Source organism: Geotrypetes seraphini, chromosome 7 (assembly GCF_902459505.1).
Source record: "Geotrypetes seraphini chromosome 7, aGeoSer1.1, whole genome shotgun sequence".
Taxonomy (NCBI): domain Eukaryota; kingdom Metazoa; phylum Chordata; class Amphibia; order Gymnophiona; family Dermophiidae; genus Geotrypetes; species Geotrypetes seraphini.
In genome coordinates this window covers 189,080,557-189,100,641 of record NC_047090.1, presented here as the reverse complement: position 1 = coordinate 189,100,641, position 20,085 = coordinate 189,080,557, and the positions used below count along the sequence as shown (strand labels likewise).

General features: G+C 42.7%; 1 protein-coding gene across 1 annotated transcript in view; it reads right to left on the bottom strand.

Annotated features, from left to right (window-relative positions):
- SNW1 (SNW domain containing 1) overlaps positions 1-20,085 on the bottom strand; it is a 93,694-nt gene that overhangs the window by 43,210 nt on the left and 30,399 nt on the right. Inside the window, exons 4-6 of the mRNA XM_033952770.1 lie at positions 12,099-12,194; positions 11,907-12,013; positions 4,193-4,297 (exon numbers count right to left, since the gene is read on the bottom strand). Of these exons, the coding sequence (XP_033808661.1) occupies positions 4,193-4,297; positions 11,907-12,013; positions 12,099-12,194 (308 nt within the window). The remainder of the gene's footprint in view (positions 1-4,192; positions 4,298-11,906; positions 12,014-12,098; positions 12,195-20,085) is intronic.

Sequence of the window (20,085 nt, the reverse complement as noted above, 5' to 3'; positions counted from 1 at the left end):
GCCCAGGAAAAGGATCTGTTGAAGCCCTCAGCTCAGTGTGAAGCAGCGGCTAAGAGAGCAAATAGAATGTTAGGAATTATCAGGAAAGGAATGGAAAACGAAGACGAGAATGTTATCATGCCTTTGTATTGCTGTGTGCAGTTGTGATCATTACATCTCAAAAAATGATACAGCAGAATTAGAAAAGGTATAAAGAAGGGCAACAAAAATTATAAAAAGCATGGGCCGACTTCCCTATGAGGAAAGGCTAAAGTAGCTAGTGCTCTTCAGCCTGGAGAAAAGATGGCTCAAGGGAGAGATTCACAGGCAACTGACCCACTGATTTTCTTTTTCTCGTGAGAATGGATTTTGATTCTATCTTAGATATGAATGAGGAGCTTAGGACTTTTCTTTATATCAAGGAGTTCTTTAGTTTTAACTTTGTATTATGTGTGTAATTTGTTTCCACATGATGGCAGATAAAGGTCAAATGGCCCATCCAGTCTGCCCATCCGTAGTAATCATTATGAGATGACTTGGGGAAATCCACGGCTTATTCCTAGGATAAGCAGCATAAATTCTGGTTTTTTTTCCTTGGGATCTGGGTTGGACACTGTTGGAAACAGGATACTGGGCTTGATGGACCTACAGTTTGTCTGTCCCAGTATGGCAACTCTTATGTTCTTATGTAAGTAGTGGATTCAAAATGTTGAGACTAGCCAATTTTTCATGTCATGGGTCTATGAGCAATTTGAAAAAGTTACCTGTTTGAACTTCTGTAACTTTTTAAATTTTTTTTTTTTTTGTATAAAGGGATGGGGTTTGGACTTTCTGTTAATAATTGTTTGCTCTAACAAAATTCACTAAAACCTCATTTTTTGCAGTGAGATTGCTTCATCGTCATTCCAAATTCGACCATGTTACACCACTCTTAAAAGCTGAGCATATTCTTCCCATCTTATATCGAATATACAGTGGTTTACGAGTGCACCGGTTTGCGAGTGTTTTGCAAGACGAGCAAAACATTCGCAAAATCGGTGCCTCTCCCCCCCCCCACGACAACCGGCATTGCTCCCCCGAAGGCCCCCCCTGCGAACCGGCACTCTCCCCGCCGCCATCAGGCACCCCCCCACCGCGAGCTGAGGTCCCCCCAACCCACCCGAACCCTCTTCTTACTTTTCTGTAGCCTCCGCAGCGGCATCGGCACCAGCATGTCCTGTGCGTGGTGCCGGTGCCTGAAGATCTGCTTCCTGTGCAAGGCCTGAGAGTTCACGTCGAACGTGAACTCTCACGTCAAACGTGAACTCTCAAGGCCCAGCACAGGAAGCAGATCTTCAGGCACCGGCACCACGCACAGGACATGCTGGTGCCGCTGCGGAGGCTACAGAAAAGTAAGAAGAGGGTTCGGGTGGACCTCAGGCCGCGGCGGGGGGGGGGTGCCCGATGGCGGCGGGGAGTGCCGGATCGCGGGGGGGGGGAGGGTGCTGGTTCGCGGGGGGGCCTTCGGGGGGAGCAATGCCGGTTGTCGTGGGGGGGGGGGGGGGGAGAGCAGCGCTGCTGGCCTCGGGGGGAAAGGTGGGGGGTGGGAACATATCAAAGCAAGTTTCCCTTACTTCCTATGGGGAAACTTGCTTTGATATACGAGCATTTTGGATTACGAGCATGCTCCTGGAACGGATTATGCTCGTAATCCAAGGTACCACTGTACTTTCTCATCAAATATCCTTATTTAGCCTATTGGTTCAATACTCCCCGCAAAGACCTCTTCGATCAACCCTACCACAGTTATTCGTCATTCCCTCATTTTGACAATTATTCCTTGAAGTTCACAGGAACTCCTCATTCTCTGTCATGGCTCTCACTCTCTGGAATTCTTTACCCTACTATAAGACGCAACTAAAGGCATATTATTTCTCTCTGGCATTCTGCTCATAACCCTCCAGATTCTTCGACTACACTATCTCTGACAGCTGAGACTTAAGGTACAATTTCAGGCAAACTACTACTTTTCTCCGCCATTCCGCTTGCAACTCAATAAGTGCAGGCAGCAATTGAAAATGGTTACATTTTTACTCTTTCCCACTCATCAATTGTAACTTGCCCTTCTTCCCTTTCCTAATGTTTCAAGACATAGAAACATAGAAGATGACAGCAGAAAAGGGCTACAGCCCATCAAGTCTGCCCACTCTGCTTACCCAACCCTGTCTATGCCCTAATGACCCAATCTCCTTATCTTGACCCTCGTAGGGATCCCACATGGGTATCCCATTTATTCTTAAAGTCTGGCACGCTGTCTGCCTCGATCACCTGCACTGGAAGCTTGTTCCAATGATCAACACTCTCTCCTCCTCTCCCTATTGGCTAAGGCTCTTAACATTTGCATCTCCTCTTCCTATAGGCTAAGGCTCTTTACACCTGCATTGTGATGTCATAGAACTTTCTGATTATAGAAACATAGAAACATGATGGCAGATAAAGGCCAAATGACCCATCATAGAAACATAGAAGATGACGGCAGAAAAGGGCTCCAGCCCATCAAGTCTGCCCACTCTGCTTACCCACCCCCTGTCTATGCCCTAATGACCCAATTTCCTTATCTTGATCCTCGTAGGGATCCCACATGGGTATCCCATTTATTCTTAAAGTCTGGCACGCTGTCTGCCTCGATCACCTGCACTGGAAGCTTGTTCCAATGATCAACCACTCTCTCTGTGAAGAAATACTTTCTGGTGTCGCCATGAAATTTTCCGCCCCTGAGTTTCAGCGGGTGCCCTCTTGTGGCCGAGGGTCCCTTGAGAAAGAAAATATCATCTTCCACTTCGACACGTCCCATGAGGTACTTAAATGTTTCGATCATGTATCCCCTCTCCCTACGTTCCTCAAGAGTGTAGAGCTGCAATTTGTTCAGTCTCTCTTCGTACGAGAGACCCTTGAGCCCTGAGATCATCCTGGTGGCCGTCCGCTGAACCGATTCAATTCTGCGCACATCTTTACTGTAATGTGGCCTCCAGAATTGCACACAGTACTCCAGATGAGGTCTCACCATGGCCCTGTACAACGGCATTATGACTTCAGGCTTTCGGCTGACGAAACTTCTATTGATACAACCCAATATCTGCCTTGCCTTAGATGAAGCCTTCTCCACTTGATTGGCAGTTTTCATGTCTGCACTGATGATTACTCCTAAATCTCGTTCTGCTGAAGTCCTAGTTAAAGTTTCTCCATTCAAGAAGTACGTCCTGCATGGATTTCCGCTTCCGAGGTGCATGACCTTACATTTCTTAACACTGAAGCCTAGCTGCCAGGTTGAGGACCAACTTTCCAATGTAAGCAGGTCCTGCGCCATATAATTCTGTAAACTGCATTCACTTACTATATTACATAGTTTGGCGTCATCGGCGAATAGTGTTATTTTACCTTGAAGCCCTTGAGTCAGATCCCCTATGAATATGTTGAAAAGGAGTGGACCCAGGACCGAGCCCTGCGGCACTCCACTGGTCACCTCCGATGTTTTAGAGAGGGTACCATTAACCACCACCCTCTGAAGTCTGCCACTCAGCCAATCATTGACCCATGCGGTTAGTGTCTCTCCTAACCCCATCGATTCCATCTTGCTTAGCAGCCTGCGGTGTGGGACACTGTCAAAAGCTTTACTGAAGTCCAGGTACACGACGTCCAAAGACTCTCCCAAGTCCAACTTTCTTGTTACCCAGTCAAAGAAGCTGATGAGATTGGATTGGCAGGACCTACCCTTGGTGAATCCATGCTGACTGGGATCCCGAAGATTCCCTTCATTCAAGATCGTGTCCAATTTGCTTTTAATTAGTGTTTCCATGAGTTTGCACACTATTGATGTGAGACTCACCAGTCTATAATTCGCAGCCTCTGCCCTGCAACCCTTTTTATGCAGAGGAACGACATTAGCTAATTTCCAGTCCAGGGGAACTTTCCCCTTACTTAGGGAGAGATTGAATAGCTCAGCCAATTCTCTGAGCACTCTTGGGTGCAAATTGTCTGGTCCCATGGCTTTGTTCACCTTGAGACATGTTTGTTCAGTTGGTATATTGTTTATTTGTTTGTGTTCATTTTTATTGTAAACCTCAGTTTTAAATTTGCGGTATATCAAATAAATTGAACTAGTCACATTTTCCAAGAGATGGTCATATCTGTCCCACAGTGCCCTGCACATTTTTCCTGCTTTTCACCTACTCACTTGAATCTGGGTGGTTCCATGGGGTCTTTCTGCATCTCCACCATACGAATCACCCTCTGCTTTGCTCCTGAGTTAAATGCAACACCCTGCTGAGATGGTGTATATCTGAGAGAAGCAGGGTAAAAGCATGAGGCACATTCTTGTCATAAGCACATTTCTATGCACATTCAGAGATTTTATTCAAATTATAGAGGACCAAGATACCTGCCACTTACTAAGATAATATCAGTGTGACAGAAAAGTGAGACTCAAATAAGGTAGATATTTCTAATTAAAAGATGGCAGATACTGTTTTTGTTTCTATTTTACAATGTGAATTAAGATGCTGCAGAAATTAACAGTTAAGGAATTAGTACATGCAAAGAATCTTAGAAAAAGAGGACATTATCGTAGGTCTAACATTTACAAACAAAATGGCATAACTGCTTGCAGACACACACGTCCCCACCCTGCTAGCCTCCAGACTCGTTTGCTCCAATTCTTTGACTATTTTCAAGCGTTACTTTTATCTGTTTGATTTATTACACTTTATATTCTGTCTCAGACAGCAGTATTGAAGCAGATTGTATCACTGGAAACATTTCATACAGATATACACATTTGTATATAAACAATAAAATGAGAAATAATAAATAACAAATGATGAGTTAGAACCCAGCAGGCATCTCTCTGAATGATTGCAGCCAGTACTCACTAGTGAGACACGAGTACAAGAACTATCTCTATAAAAGGACTATCTCTAAATGTGACCCAGGGACGTGTTCAGAGCATTTCCTTTTGCTGCTACAGAATAGCAGTCTGATGGCCAGAAGCTCTACTAGCTGGGGATCTTACAGGCAGTCACGGGAAGGGATCAAACTGAAGATGTACTGTATTAACATCAGCCTGCATATTATCTTTTGGACTTGATATATGTTTATTTTCTTTGTATGATGTATAATATCATATAGTCAATTAATTGTACGTAGCATTATCTGGTATTTTATTCTCTGACATTTTTTATATTCAATTAAATAAATTGCTTAGACAATTAAATTTGATGAGTGGTATATCAAATGAAGAGAGATTAAGGGGTCCTTTTACAAAGCCTCGCTAGCGGTTTTATCGTACGCCTGCTCAAAAGGAGGTGGTAGCGGCTAGCGCGTGTGGCAATTTAGCACATTTCCGCGCATTAAGGACCTAGCGCGGCTTTGTAAAAGGAGCCCCAAGTTTTTACCTCGATAATATATTTTCCAGTAGATAGGAATGGTATATTGAACCATAGGGTTATCCATGCATGCTTGCGAGCATACTGCAGAAGATGTCAATCACAGCTTTTCAGTTTCTCCTCCTTCTTCCCGGTCTCTGCTGCCCCCTTCAGTTTGTTCCAAAGCCAGTGCCAATCCTATAGAAGGAGACAGGAGAAGGAGGGGTAGGGGGAAGTCCCTGCAACCAAGTGTCTGATCTGTTCAGATAAATGTAAATCAATCACTGAATGAACAGTCATGCAAGTAGAACATTAACAAGCCTCTGAGAGGAACAATGAATGTAAGAAAAACAAGAACATAATAGCGTGAATATTTATGGAGCTCAAAAACTTCTCCTTTTTAAGTATATACAGAGACTCTTCATAATCTCATACTCTTGACTGACAAGAAAATCTCAACTGTGAAGCTTAAGTCAAAAAACAGGCGCATCAGATAATTGCTGGGTGGAGGGTTCAGCATAGCATACCTATCTATTGGAAAAGATATTATCAAGGTAAGAACCTAATCTCTTTTTCCAGTGTAGTAGGAATGATAAAGTGAACAATAGAGATGCACCTAAAAGGTCTCCAAACTCTCAGGAAAGATAGAGGAGTCTGCTTGTAATATTGAGGACTCAAAAGCAGCAACCTCCCGTGTTGCTATATCCACCCTTCAGAACTTGGTGAAAGAATGAAGGGAAGACCACATTGCTGATCTACAAATCTCCTCAGGTGGAACTGCCCAAGAGGAGGTCATTCTCCTTATCAAATGAGCTTTTAAGGAGACAGGTGGTTGTTTGCCACAACTAAAAAAGGCAGAGGATATAGCTCTAAGAATCCATCTACAGATGGTAGCCTCGGAGGCGGGCCTGCCCCATCTCACTTGATTAGTTAACATGAAAAGATGGTCTGACAGATGAAACTCATTGGTTACCTCCAGGTAATGCAATAGAACTCTTTTGACATCCAAAACCTTTAAGGCCTTGGATTTTTTTTTTGGACTCTGTGGGGTGAAATGCTGGCAGTCTAACTTTTTGGTTGAGTGGAAAGTCAAAATGTCCTTTGGCAGAAAGGAGGGAGCCTGTACGCCAGGTCACTTCTGCTTTCATGATCCAGAGAAACGGTACTCTATACAACAGGGCCTGCAATTCTGACACTTTCCTGGCAGAAGTAATTGCCACTAAGAAGACTGCTATAACCGTCAGATCTATAAGGGAAGCATCCTGTAAGGGCTCATATGGGGCTTTATTGAGCCCCTGTAAAACTATATTAAGGTTCCAGGATGGAAATGGTTCTCGAATCGGAGGCTGTAGTCTCAGGGCTCCCTTCAGGAACCTGGCTATGTTCGGGTGTGCCGCTAGCAAAGCTCTCTTCTCTCGGCCCCAAAAACAGGAGAGTCCTGCTATTTGAACTCTAAGAGATGCCACTGCCATTTACTTTTCAAGGCCCTCATGCAGGGACACCAGTTCAGACAAGATGGGGGCACTGCCCAGCTCTAACTCTTCTTTGATGCACCTTACGCTAAAACCATCTGTTTTTTGGCTGTAAGTAGAGTAGCAAAGACTACTTCTGAGCACCCTTTGCAGACTACAGCTACATGCTCAAGAGCCATACCATAAGAGCAAAGCGTTTCTGATCTTCTAGTGTAAATGGCTCATGCAAAAATAAGTCTGGATGCACTTGGAGTGTGAGACTTTGCTCCTTTTGTAGTAATACAATATCTGCATAACAAGTGCCTGGGCCAATCTAGAGCTACAAGGACTAATGTTCATGCGTGATGAGCTATGCGGCAGATCAACTGGCCTATCAAGGGCCAAGGGGAAAACACCTACAGCAGTCCGATCTCTGGCCATGGCTGAAGTAAGACATCTAAGCCCTGCACTTCCAGGCTTGTATCTGCAATTGAAGAACCAATATTCCTTCTTGTTCTTTGCTGTTGCCATGAGGTTGAAAGTCGGACTACCCCATCTTTTCACAATGGCCTGGAACGCTTTCAGAGACAATGTCTACTCTCCTGGGTCCAATGTCTGTCAGCTGAGGTAATCCGCTTGAGTAGTGTCTACTCTGGCCATGTGTGCCACAGAGATTGCCTGCAGGTGTAGTTCTGCCCAACAGAACAATGCCTTTGCTTTTTGTCAGAGCGGAGCACTCCCGATGCCCCTCTGCCTGTTGATATAATCCACCACAGTGGCACTGTCGAAGACGACTCTGACCGCTTTGCCCTCCAGCACAGGCTGCAGACGGAGCTTGGAGTTCCAGTCTGTTGATGGACCACTTCCATTAAGACAGAGTCCATTGGCCTTGTACTGGCTAACCGTATGAGCCCTCTAGCTGAGCAAGCTGGCATCTGTTGTTAAGGTAACCCATGAGTCGATCTGAAGTGGGATCCCCTTCGCCAAAGACTGTGGACAGAGCCACCAGCTCATGCTGCACTTGGCTGCTGCTGTCCAGGGGAGTCTCTCTGAGGTGACCAGTGAGACAGCAAAGTGTCCTGGAGAGGACACATCTGTGCTTTTGCCCAGGGCACCACATCTATCGTGGCCACCACTGACCCAAGACTTAAAGGTAATGCCATGCCGTAGGCTCTGGCTTGGTCAACAGGTCCATAGTCTGATCGTGAAGCTTCCGTTTGCATGCTTTTGGAAGAAGACAGCCCTCCATCGTGTTGAATAAGACTTCTACATATTCTGGGGACTCTGTTGGAATCAGGCGGCTCTTTCAGAAGTTCACAATCCATCCCAGACTCTGCAACATCTACACAACTGCTGTTCTCCTTCCAGTCAGGACAGTGCTCTGACCTGTTAACCTGCTCTGCAGAAATGAGCAGCCACTACCATCATAACCTTAATGAATGTGTGGGGCGTTGTTGCTAGCCCAAAGGGAACCATAGAGAACTGGGTAATTTCCTGTGTTCCAGAAAGATGGGGATGTAAAGGTAAGCTTCCGTCAAACCTAAGGTGGCCAGAAACTCTCCTGGCTGTACTGATCAAACGGTTTCCATCCAAAACAGAGGTACTCTCAGGGACGTGTTGACATGTTTCAGATCCAGAATGGGCCTCCATTCCTCTGATCCTTTCTTTGGCACGACAAAATACATGGAGTATCTACTGGAGCCCAAGTTGTCTGGAAGAACTGGTTCTATGGCTTAGATCAGTGTTTCTGAACATGTGGTACACATAACCTTGGGGGTACGCAGGCCACTTGTTGCGGGTATGCGGCCTAGCTGCCTCAAAAATTGCCCCATCTCAAACTTCAGGCTGTCTGGGGTCTGTTGTCCGGTAAGGGTTTGGGGCGTCAGTCTGTCACACTGGCCATCAGGTCATCTAGGCTTTTGACCAAGAGCTTCTGCCTCTGAAAGAGAAGTCTGCTTAGTGTAGTTTTAAAGGTAGCATCTCCTATAGAGAGGGGGAGTAGTTCATGTTGTATTGTTTATTTTAGCAATAATGGGGATGATGGGAGGGATGAGGGTTTATATATACATTTTATGATATTGTAGGAAGATTTTCAAGTGTTGTTTTTCAAAGTTATTTTTTTTTGTTATTTGTACACTTGATGAAAGTTTGAAAACGAATAAAGATTATTAAAAAAAAAAAGAAAAAGGTAGCATCTCCTGCCCACTGTCTGATCCAGAGTGTCTGCTGGGCGGAGATAGCATAGGTCGAGTCTTTGCTCATAACTCTGATAAGATCATACAGAGCATCCACAATATAATTCACCTCAGAGAGGAGCATGTGGAGATCTTTCCCATCTATCAGGTCTCAGGCCCAAGACAGGTGAGTGTGATAGCACATGCCACAAAGGAAGAAGTGGTTGTTGGTTTAATCCCTAGGGCCAGTTTCAAATTGATTCTTGAGGAACAAGTCCACTTTGTGGTTCTGAGGATCTTTTAACATCACCCCTCCTTTACTAAGCAGTGAGGTTTGTTTAGTGATCTGTGCCACCAGAGAATCTACTTTCGGTTGAACAGCTGCTGGAAATCTGGTGCCATTGGATACAGCTTGGCCACAGTTTTAGCAACTCAAAGGGATCCCTCTGGTGACTCCCAGTGGCCAGTGAGGGAAAAAATATGGACGCAGCCACAGAACTGCTCATAACTGGCGGACTTTCAGCTTTAACTCCTGCAGTGAGGTGGAAATAACACTCTAAAGTGCAGAGGCCCTGATCCAGTGTCACCACCACCTCTTGACTGCTGTCCTCCTACATGGAAGCAGACTCTGCCAGGGAGACCATCTTGGGATAAGAGTGGCATGGAATCTGACTTGTCATCCTCCCAGTCCACAACAGAATGAACCTCCTGGTCCAAGTCTATGTTCTCATCTAGTCGGGGTGCCTGTCGAGGGGAGAATCCCTGTGCAGTTGCCATTGGTGCACTGCTAACAGATGCTGAGGACCCTCGGAAATTCAAATAAGCATTTCACATAAGGCTCACAAAATTAGGGTGAAGCCTTGTACTGGGGGTCTCGCCGACACCAGCTGACCCTGCCATCCTCCTGGGCTTTGCAGCCCCCACACAACTGTGCTTGGCCAATTCAGAGGTCTTGGGAAGGGTTTCTTCCCCTGGAAAAGCACCTCTTGTGGATCCCCTGCTCTGGAAGACTTGGAGGCTGAGCCAGAGGCTTAAGACCCTCCCCCGCACACTCCGTCGCACACAGGACATGCATGCTGCAGCCATCCAGTGTAAACTTAGCATGATATAGGGGTAAAAGAGCCTGAGGAGTCCATCCCAGTCGATTTTCAGCAAAAATCGAGGGGTTTTGAGGCAGAGGAAGGCCAAAAAAAAAAAAAAAAGATTGTTTAAAATCACAGGGAATAGAGTTTTAGAGGTAGGGGACCTGGGCTTTGGGATCAGATACCTTCAAATTCAACTTTAAGGACCCCCCCCTGATTTTCCCCATAGGCTTCAAGCATTGGATTTCAGCTGGAATTAATGGAGTAAAAAATCTGCCTCAGATTGAAATCTCGGGGCACTGAGCCTCCAAAGAGCACTGAGAAAAAATATCTGAAATTAATAAAACCACAGAGCAGATCAAAAATACTTTCTGAGCAACTTGCTTACAGAAAACAAACTGAGGGAGAAGGAGCAGCTCCCTGGGAAGGAGGTGGAGTTGAAAACATGACCAACAATTTTCTGCAAGCAACGTGCATTCAGGAGCACTGAACACATTGCACTAGAAATTTGAGGGCTACAGATGATTTTTCTGTGTTGCATAGGCTAGACTCAGTTAGGGCTCATATCCTTGACCTAGGGGCCGCTGCGGGAGCAGACTGCTGAGCACGATGGACCCCTGGTCTGAACCAGCAGCAGCAATTCTTATGTTCTTATGTGTGCTCTTTCAACCTTTCCTCTATAGCAGGGGTCTCAAAGTCCCTCCTTGAGGGCCGCAATCCAGTCGGGTTTTCAGGATTCCCCCAATGAATATGCATGAGATCTATGTGCATGCACTGCTTTCAATGCATATTCATTGGGGAAATCCTGAAAACCCGACTGGATTGTGGCAGTCAAGGAGGGACTTTGAGATCCCTGCTCTATAGTGTGACCACAAGGCTAAAAGAGCAAAAGAGATACCTCAAGCTTTGCAACACACAAATATCAGCTGTAGCCCTCCATGCCAAGGAAACTGGTAATACGATTAGATTTGAGAACACAAAAGTATTAAAGAAAGAAAACAGATGATGGTTGAAAAGAATCAGAGGCAACACAGTAAATAAGACATCCCATAACTTCAATGGAGATAAAGGGTTCTCTATAAACAAAGCATGGCAACTGCTCATCCAAAAGAAATCTAGCACAAAAAGAACTGGGGCTGAGGACAAATGCCTTCTTCCTCCCTCTCAAAGTTGCCAGCCCTTTCCCGCCAGAATTTAAAACTGTGATCGATGTTCTTTCCCTCCACAATTCAAATTTGTGACCAACAAACAGCATTATTCAATAGATTTATCTCCTAATCAGTAACCATTTCTAAAACGGATAACACCATGCTGATAACTTGAGAAATATGTGTATTGTACTAATTGTATTGTATTTTACTAATTGTACTCTGTAATTCGCTGACTGTACTGTGACATCCTCACTATTTGTATTCTGTAATTTGCTATTTGTATTCTGTCCAGCTCTCTTCACTGTAAACTGCCTAAAAGTCGTAAGATTGTGGCGGTATAGAAAAAATAAAGTTATTATTATTTCATGCAAATTCCTCTCTATAGAAATATTTAAAAAATTGCATTAGTATCTGTGAGATCAGAATCTTATAAGCAAGGCTGGCAGTACAGCCAAATACTGGCAATTTAACCTGTGAAGTGTGGAGACTCAAGTGCTAGATCCACCTCTATCACAGCCCATAATCTTCACTAGATTATAAAATTCCCTTCTGTTAATACTTAGATTTTAGGATCTTGTATGTCACAGAACTGTGCACTGTGCCCGAGAATGAGCCCTCTATAAAGACCTGCACATACATTGCACAACTGGACTGAGAGAAACATACAGACCTGATATATTGGGCTGGGGCTAATTTGTCGGCTGCCCGGACTGGCATGGCTGCAGCCACCTTCTGAGATACAGACTTCTCTAGGGCCTGCCTTGTTTTTTCAGTCAACTGTAACGAGACATAAGAATGAAGTATTTTACAAATCCAGAGAAAGGTAAACACAGTCATGGTAACATTCAAGTCCCGCACTTACCTCCTTAACAGCCTCTTCGTCTGGCCTCTGCAGATCCGGATCATCATCATTCATAACTTCTTTAGGAATCAGATCTGTGTACTTGCTGTAAATCACCTGAAACATATTATGAAGAGCTTCCGTTACTGATCACTTGTTTTCCTCCAGGAATCGGGAGCTTAGTAATTCTACAAAATCAGATACAGGCTAGCCAGATGTGCTCGAACTACCATTGTGACTGCCGTGACAGGTCTCTGTTTTTCAGATTACTAGAGCTACTAATGCTCATTGTCCCTTTAAGGAAGGATTTCTTGGCCTCATCAACCTGCTACTAGACATAAGAACATAATGGATCAGACCAAAGGTCCAACATCCTGTCTCTAACAGCAGCCAATCCAGATAAGTATCTTGCAGAACCCCAAGAAATAGATCCATTTGTTGTTGCTCATACCCAAGGATATACAATTTTTAATATATTGGTCACACCTTCCGTGCTATCTGTATCCGGGTCCAACAACACCTGAATTAGATACAAATTGATGTCAGAACATACCCAGGGATAAACAGTGGCTTTCCTAAGATTATATGCCTAGTAAAAGTTAACAGAACATTCCTCCAGGAACTTGTCTTACCCCTTTATTGAAAGGTCCGTCCTTAGATCAATCTGTTCTGACAAACTGGTTAATATACCTTTATTAACCAAATTAATTGTCCATGATCTCTAAACAATTATCAACTTATATAGACAAGTTCTCCATTTCAACATGGCTTTTGCTCTACTGTTATTCTTGATCTCTAAAATTCAAAGTTGGCTTTTACAGAATCATTTTGCAATTTTATTGCAATTCAATCTTTAAGCAGCCTTTAATGTTGTGAATCATGATATTCTTGTTCAACTATTGTCCGATTAAGGTTTGGAGGGCAACATCCTCAATTGGTTCAAAGGATTTCTGTCACTGCGATCATACATGGTAAATTTCAATGGCACATCTAGAAACATGACAGCAGATAAAGGTCAAATGGCCTATCTAGTCTTCCCCATCCACAGTAACTATTATCTCTTTCTATCTCTGAGAGATCCCACGTGGTCTTAGGACTGTGGGGTCCCTCAAGGCTCACCACTATCCCCTGTTCTATTTAATATTTATATGACTAAATTAAATTTCTTTCCATTAAGTTCTATTGAAACTTTATTCACATATGCCAATGATACTTTTATTTTACAAGAAGTAGATTGGAATTTAAGCAATTTTTCAGCTAATATTAATTAATTCATGTATTTCCAAACTACACCTTTGGTCACTTCAGGTCCAAATGAAATTAAATATAAAAACAAAGGTTTCGTTACATGAATGAAGGGTTTTGAGGGAGGGTGGGGAGAGGGTTACATTTATATGTTTAGATTATAATATATGCAAGTGCCTTGTTTCATTGTGTTGATTATGAATATTGTACACTTGATGAAAGATTTTTAAAATGAATAAAGAATTTAAAAAAAAAAAATATAAAAACAAAATTGCTTTGGTTTGGTCCTGAATTTGCAAATATTCCAAGCAAAGTTACACTTAATACTGGTGAAGTTCTACCATTAGAGTATTAGGAATCATTTTATTCTTCTCTTTCTTTCCACCATCAGGTAAATCATCTGATTAAGAAATGATTTTTTGTTTACACACATTGAAAAGTGTCTGCCCTTCATTTTACCAACACCATTTTGCAGTATTGGTCCTGTCAGTTATTTTAGCTCAACTCTATTTATGCTGGTTTAAGTAAAGGGAATCAGAAAAGGTTACAATTAATACAGAATACTGCACAACTAATTTTTGGAAAGTGAATATTCAAGCACGTTATTCCATTGTTTAAGAACTTACACTGGCTCCTGTTTCATTACAGAGTTCAGTTTAAATGTGCTTGTATTGTTTATAAAATTATTCATGGATTGTTTGACTCTCTGATACCCTTAACCTTAAACTCTTCAAACACTTTGGGTTGTAGAACTATTCATATACATAATTCATCTTTTTCTTCGATCAAAGATTCTTAATCATCTAGCAAAATTGCTCGATCTTTTTCCTTATTGACTGCACTATGGAATGACCTTCCTGTTCAGATACGATCATGTATTTCCTTTCAGGTTTTCCATAAAATTTTAAAAACTAATTCCTATTAATCTATCTCAAAATCAAATTATCTTTGTAACCATATTTTTATTGTAAACCGAGTCGAGGGGAAAACACCCTCCAGGGATTCAAGACAAAGTTAGACAAGTTCCTGCTGAACCAGAACGTATGCAGGTAAGGCTAGACTCAATTAGAGCACTGGTCTTTGACCTAAGGGCTGCTGCGGGAGCAGACTGCTGGGCAATTCTTATGTACATCTTTAGGGATGATCCGGTATATAAATCTAAGATTTAGATTAGATTAGAAAAGCCTCAGAACCTAGTCCAGAAATAATAATAATAATTTTATTCTTATATACCGCCAAAGCCATGATAGTTCGAGGCGGTTTACAAGATGTGCTGGACAATCAGCGAAGTGGTTACAATATAGAGTTATCGAATATAAGCCATGATGTTTCGAGGCAGTTTACAACGAAAGGTGCTGGACAAACAGCGAAGTGGTCACAATACAAAGTCATCGAATACAAGCTTACAGAATGGAAGAAGTGGAAAGTTACACAATTTTTAGGTTACAAATCGATTAAACAAATTTGTTTTTACAGATTTTCTAAAATTGAGGTAGGATGAGGAATGCGTGATAATGCTACCCAGCCAATCGTTCCATTTGCCTGTCTGGAAGGCGAGAGTTCTGTCCAGGAATCTTTTGTAGTGGCAGTTTGTCTTGGACTAAAACATTTGGTTTAAACCAGGGGTGTCCAACCTTTTGGCTTCCCTGGGCCGCAATGGCCGAAAAAAAATGTTTCTGGGGCCGCACAAATGCTGCAGCAAGACAGAGGAGGGAGCCGGCAAGATGGTAAACACCCGGGGGCAGCAGAGGAAAACACTGCATCGCCCTCAACTGGGTTGCACAAAATACTTCACGGGGCCGCAGGTTGGACACCCTGGCTTAAACTGTTTTGAAAGTACACTGTGTCCAGATGTCTTCTTCAATTTTTTTTTTTTTTAATGAAACAGGTAGATACAAACTCCCCATTTTTACAAAACCACAGTGTGGGTTTTAGCGCCAGTCAAGGCGGTAACTGCTCCGACACTCATAGAATTCCTATGAGTGTTGGAGTCGTTACCGCCCTGGCCCGTGCTAAAAACCACACTATGGTTTTGTAAAAGGGGGAGGGGGTAATGTTGGTGGAATTAATTTATTGAAGAGGAGGTTTTTATGCCGATGAGAGTAACCTGTTAGGTCTGAAAGAAATTGCTGATTTACACACTAGGTTCTGAGCCTTTCCCTCCCAAACACATATTTTTTGAGCACCTATACTATTTATTTATTATCTCATTTATTAGTATTTTTATTTGGGACGAGATTTACAAGGAAGCGGTTATACAATTATCTCAGTTTCTTTGATGTTTTTTTTAGATTTTTTGCATACCCACAGAGGGGTGATGTTCAGAGACAGTTAAAACTGCATGTTTTAACTAAAAGCAGCTTCTGTATAGCCTATGTTTAACTACAATTCCAACCTGCAGCCTCCATATTAATTCACCCAGAGGAGTCCTTTACGGCTTATTAACTTAACTAAAGTTGTAGCACAAAGTTAAGAATCCTGTTAATGAATGCCAATAACACAGAGGCATCTTTGAAGCCAAATGAAAAACAGGCTTTCTAGCTGAAGATGAACATAGCAGCACAATTGTAGAGTCTTAAAGACATTTATTTCTTAGATTCTTGCACTTTTTGGGAGAACGCACACTAACTCGACTGTGATCACAATGATTTTAAATAAGTGACATTTCTCTCTTCTGTGCACCCCATTCATAATTCTTTCCTATGGTTATTTTCCTTAAATCAGCCCTTTGCTTATTGCTAGGGTTGCAGATGAATTTTGTTTTTAGAACTATTAGAAGGCCGTCTGTCTTTCCTGAGACCTACTCTGAGCACCAGTGAACCAACATTAGAAACTAGGGAAATAACATGCAAAGGGTTTGAATTTCCAGCCCTCAAAGTATATGCATACATAAAATCTAGTTATATAAGTAAAGGCTGGGCTAGGGTATTCCTGAGCATGTTTAAACATTTATATGCTTTAATATAGTAGTGCTGAAAGGCTATCTTAAGTTAACTGGATAAGAGACATATGTGCACTATATTCAGTTAAATGATGCACTCACTGGAAAGGATGAAAGCTCTGGGAGTGTCTCCACAGGTATAATTGCTGGAATCCGATGTAGGATAATTTGAGAATTAGTCTCTATCTTTTGTAAAGATTATTTTTTTTCTTTATTCCTTTTTTCTGTAATAACCCACCCTCTTATTTTTGTGGACAAAATTAAATTTGCTGTTTCTATATGTGACTATACTGCCTTAACACTTAAATGTTTTGTTATTTCTGTTACTTTCAATGGATTTGAATTTAATTATGAATAAATAAAGAATTCTTTTTTGATTATAGTCTCCAAGATGCTCAAGAGCTTCACACAGAACTAAAATATTTTTAAGATGAGAAGTTGACACTGCGTTGTAAAAAGGATGCCTGTGGCTTTTGGCAAGTTGTTCTACAGTTCAGCTTAATATTTACACAGTTCATCAAGATAGCTCTACAATTAAGGGATTTTTTTTAAAGACACACATGACTTAGGGCTCCTTTTATTAAGCTGCAATAGCGTTTTTAGCGCACGCAGAATTGCCGTGCATGCTAAACCTGCGCTATGCAGCTAGAACTATGCTGGCGTTAGCGTCTAGCGCACTAAACCCGCTATCGCAGCTTAGTAAAAGGAGCCCTTAATGTAGCGCAACCTGTGACTTGGGAGTTGCAGGTAACTCCAGTATTATATGGCATTATAGAATATATGCAGTACTGTGCAGGGACACCTAAAAGACTCCTATGGAAATTAGTCAAGACAGGCAGACACATACAGGGATAATATTTTAAGTCTGAAAAGTGGCACAGAATTTAATTAAATACAGGGTCTATTTTGAGTTGAGCTACTCAAAAGCAAATTATATGAATTATATAGAAGCGTCTCTGAGAGAAAAGTGTAAAAAGACAGGTAACATTCCAGCAGGGCCAGTACTTAAAAAAAAAAATCATTTCCTTTCCTTTTCTGAAAACTGAAATAATTAGTGCAATAATTAGGATTTTTAACAAATTAAGGCCCTCCTTTACAAAGCTGCCATTAATGTTTTTAGTACCGGCCGTAGCGGTAAGACTTCCGATGCTCATAGGAATTCTGAGTGCCAAAGTTCTTACTGCCACGGCCAGCACTAAAAACGCTAGCTTTATATATGTATCTTGTGAACTGCTTAGGCTTAAGCGGGGTATAAGTTTTTAAATAAATAATTCCTAACATTCTATTTGCTTTCTTAGCCGCCACCATATACTGAGCTGAGAACACAAGAACATAAGAAGCGCCATCTCCGGATCAGACCTTCGGCCAATCAAGTCCGGCGATCCGCACACACGGAGGCCCTGCCAGGTGTTCACCTGGCGTAATTTTTAGTCACTCATATCCCTCTATGCCTCTCGTAAGGAGATGTGCATCTAGTTTGCTTTTAAATCCTAGGACGGTCGATTCCACAATAACCTCCTCTGGGAGAGCATTCCAGGTGTCAACTACTCTCTGCGTGAAGTAGAACTTCCTGATATTTGTCCTGAACTTGTCCCTCCCTTAGCTTCATTTTGTGTCCTCTTGTCTGTGTCAAATTGGACATTGTAAATAATTTTTTCTGCTCAATTTTGTCGATTCCTTTCAGTATTTTGAAGGTCTTGATCATATCCCCTCGCAGTCTCCTTTTCTCAAGGGAGAACAATCCCAGTCTCTTAAGTCGATCCTCGTATTCCAGTTTCTCCATACCTTTTACTAGCTTCCTTGCTCATCTCTGCACCCTCTTCAGCAGTTTTATATCCTTCTTTAGGTTGGGAGACCAATGTTGGACGCAGTATTCCAAGTGTGGTCTGACCATTGCTCTTTAAAGCGGCATTATGACCCTCTCTGATCTACTCGTGATTCCCTTCTTTATCATGCCCAACATTCTTTTTGTTTCTTTGCCGCCGCCGCACATTGTGCTGATGGTTTCAGGGTCCTATCTATCAGTACACCCAGGTCCTTTTCTTGTTCACTCTTACCCAGAGTTGCACCTGACATTCTTACTCGTGTTCCTTATTCTTTCTGCCTAAATGAATTACTTTGCATTTCTCCACATTAAACTTCATCTGCCATTTATCCACCCATTTCTCTAACTGACACAAGTCGCTCTGGAGTTCCTCGCTATCCTTCTGCGATCTGATTGCCCGGCATAGCTTTGTGTCGTCTGCAAACTTGATGATCTCACTGGATGTTCCTTCTTCTAGGTTATTGATATAAATATTAAATAAGATCGGCCCAAGTACCGAGCCCTGGGGTACACCGCTAGTCACTTTCTCCCAGTCGGAGAACTTCCCATTTATGCCCACTCTCTGTTTTCTGTTCTCCAGCCATTTGCCTATCCATCTTTGTATATCCCCCTCTATTCCATGGCTTTATAGTTTCCTGAGAAGTCTTTCGTGTGGAACTTTGTTGAATGCTTTCTGGAAGTCTAAGTATATTATGTCCACTGGTTCTCCACTATCAATGTGTTCATTCACGGTCATAAAAAATTGAAGTAAATTCGTTAAACATGATTTCCCTTTCCTGAAGCCATGTTGACTGGCTTTCATCAGGTCGTGTGTATCCAAGTGCTGGACTATGCTATCTTTAATCAGTGCATCAACCATCTTTCCAGGGACAGACATAAGGCTCACAGGTCTGTAGTTGCCCAGTTCTCCTCTTGATCCTTTTTTGAAAATTGGCGTGACATTCGCTATCTTCCAGTCGTCCAGTATCTGTCCAGTTCTAATTGACAGGTTGGCAAGTTTTTGCAATAGCTCTCCGATTTCAACCTTCAATTCTTTTAAGACTCTTGGGTGAATTCCATCTGGTCCAGGGGATTTGTCACTTTTAAGTTTGTTGATCTGGTAGTATATCTGGTCCAAGTCCACTTCTACTGTGGTGAGGCTGTCTTCTGTTACTCCTTTAAACACTTCCACTGCTTCTGGTATTGTTGCGGTGTCCTCCTTTGTAAAGACGGACACAAAGAAGAAATTTAGTCTGTCTGCAATTTGTTTGTCTTCCTTGATGTACCCTTTTCTTCCCTGGTCGTCCAGCGGTCCCACCTTCTCTTTTGCGGGTTTTTTCCCTTTTACGTATCTAAAGAAGGGCTTGAAGTTTTTGGCCTCTTGCGCTATTTTCTCCTCATAATCCTTTTTTGCATCCCTCACCGCCTTGTGACATTTAGAACATAAGAACATAAGCAGTGCCTCCGCCGGGTCAGACCATAGGTCCATCCTGCCCGGCAGTCCGCTCCCGCGGCGGCCCAAACAGGTCACGACCTGTCTGAATCACCAGAAGGGGCTCCCTTGCCACCTTGGTTTCTCATTGAAGTCCTATCTTCCCATCGAAGTCCTAACCCTCCGGTCTTGCACATGCACGACCTGGTTGGGTTTCTATACTTATTACCTGGTTAGCTTTCTATACTTGTGTTAGATCCCAGCTCCTCCCTCAGTATCCCACGATCCCTTTATCCCTCAGGAATCCGTCCAATCCCTGTTTGAATCCCTGTACCGTACTCTGCCTGATCACTTCCTCCGGTAGCGCATTCCAAGTGTCCACGACCCTTTGGGTGAAAAAAAACTTCCTTGCATTTGTTTTGAACCTATCTCCCTTCAGTTTCTCCGAATGCCCCCTCGTACTTGTTGTCCCCTTCAGTCTGAAGAATCTGTCCCTATCCACCTCATGATCTTGAAGGTCTCTATCATATCTCCCCTGAGCCTCCTTTTTTCCAGAGAAGAGCCCCAGCCTATCCAACCTCTCGGC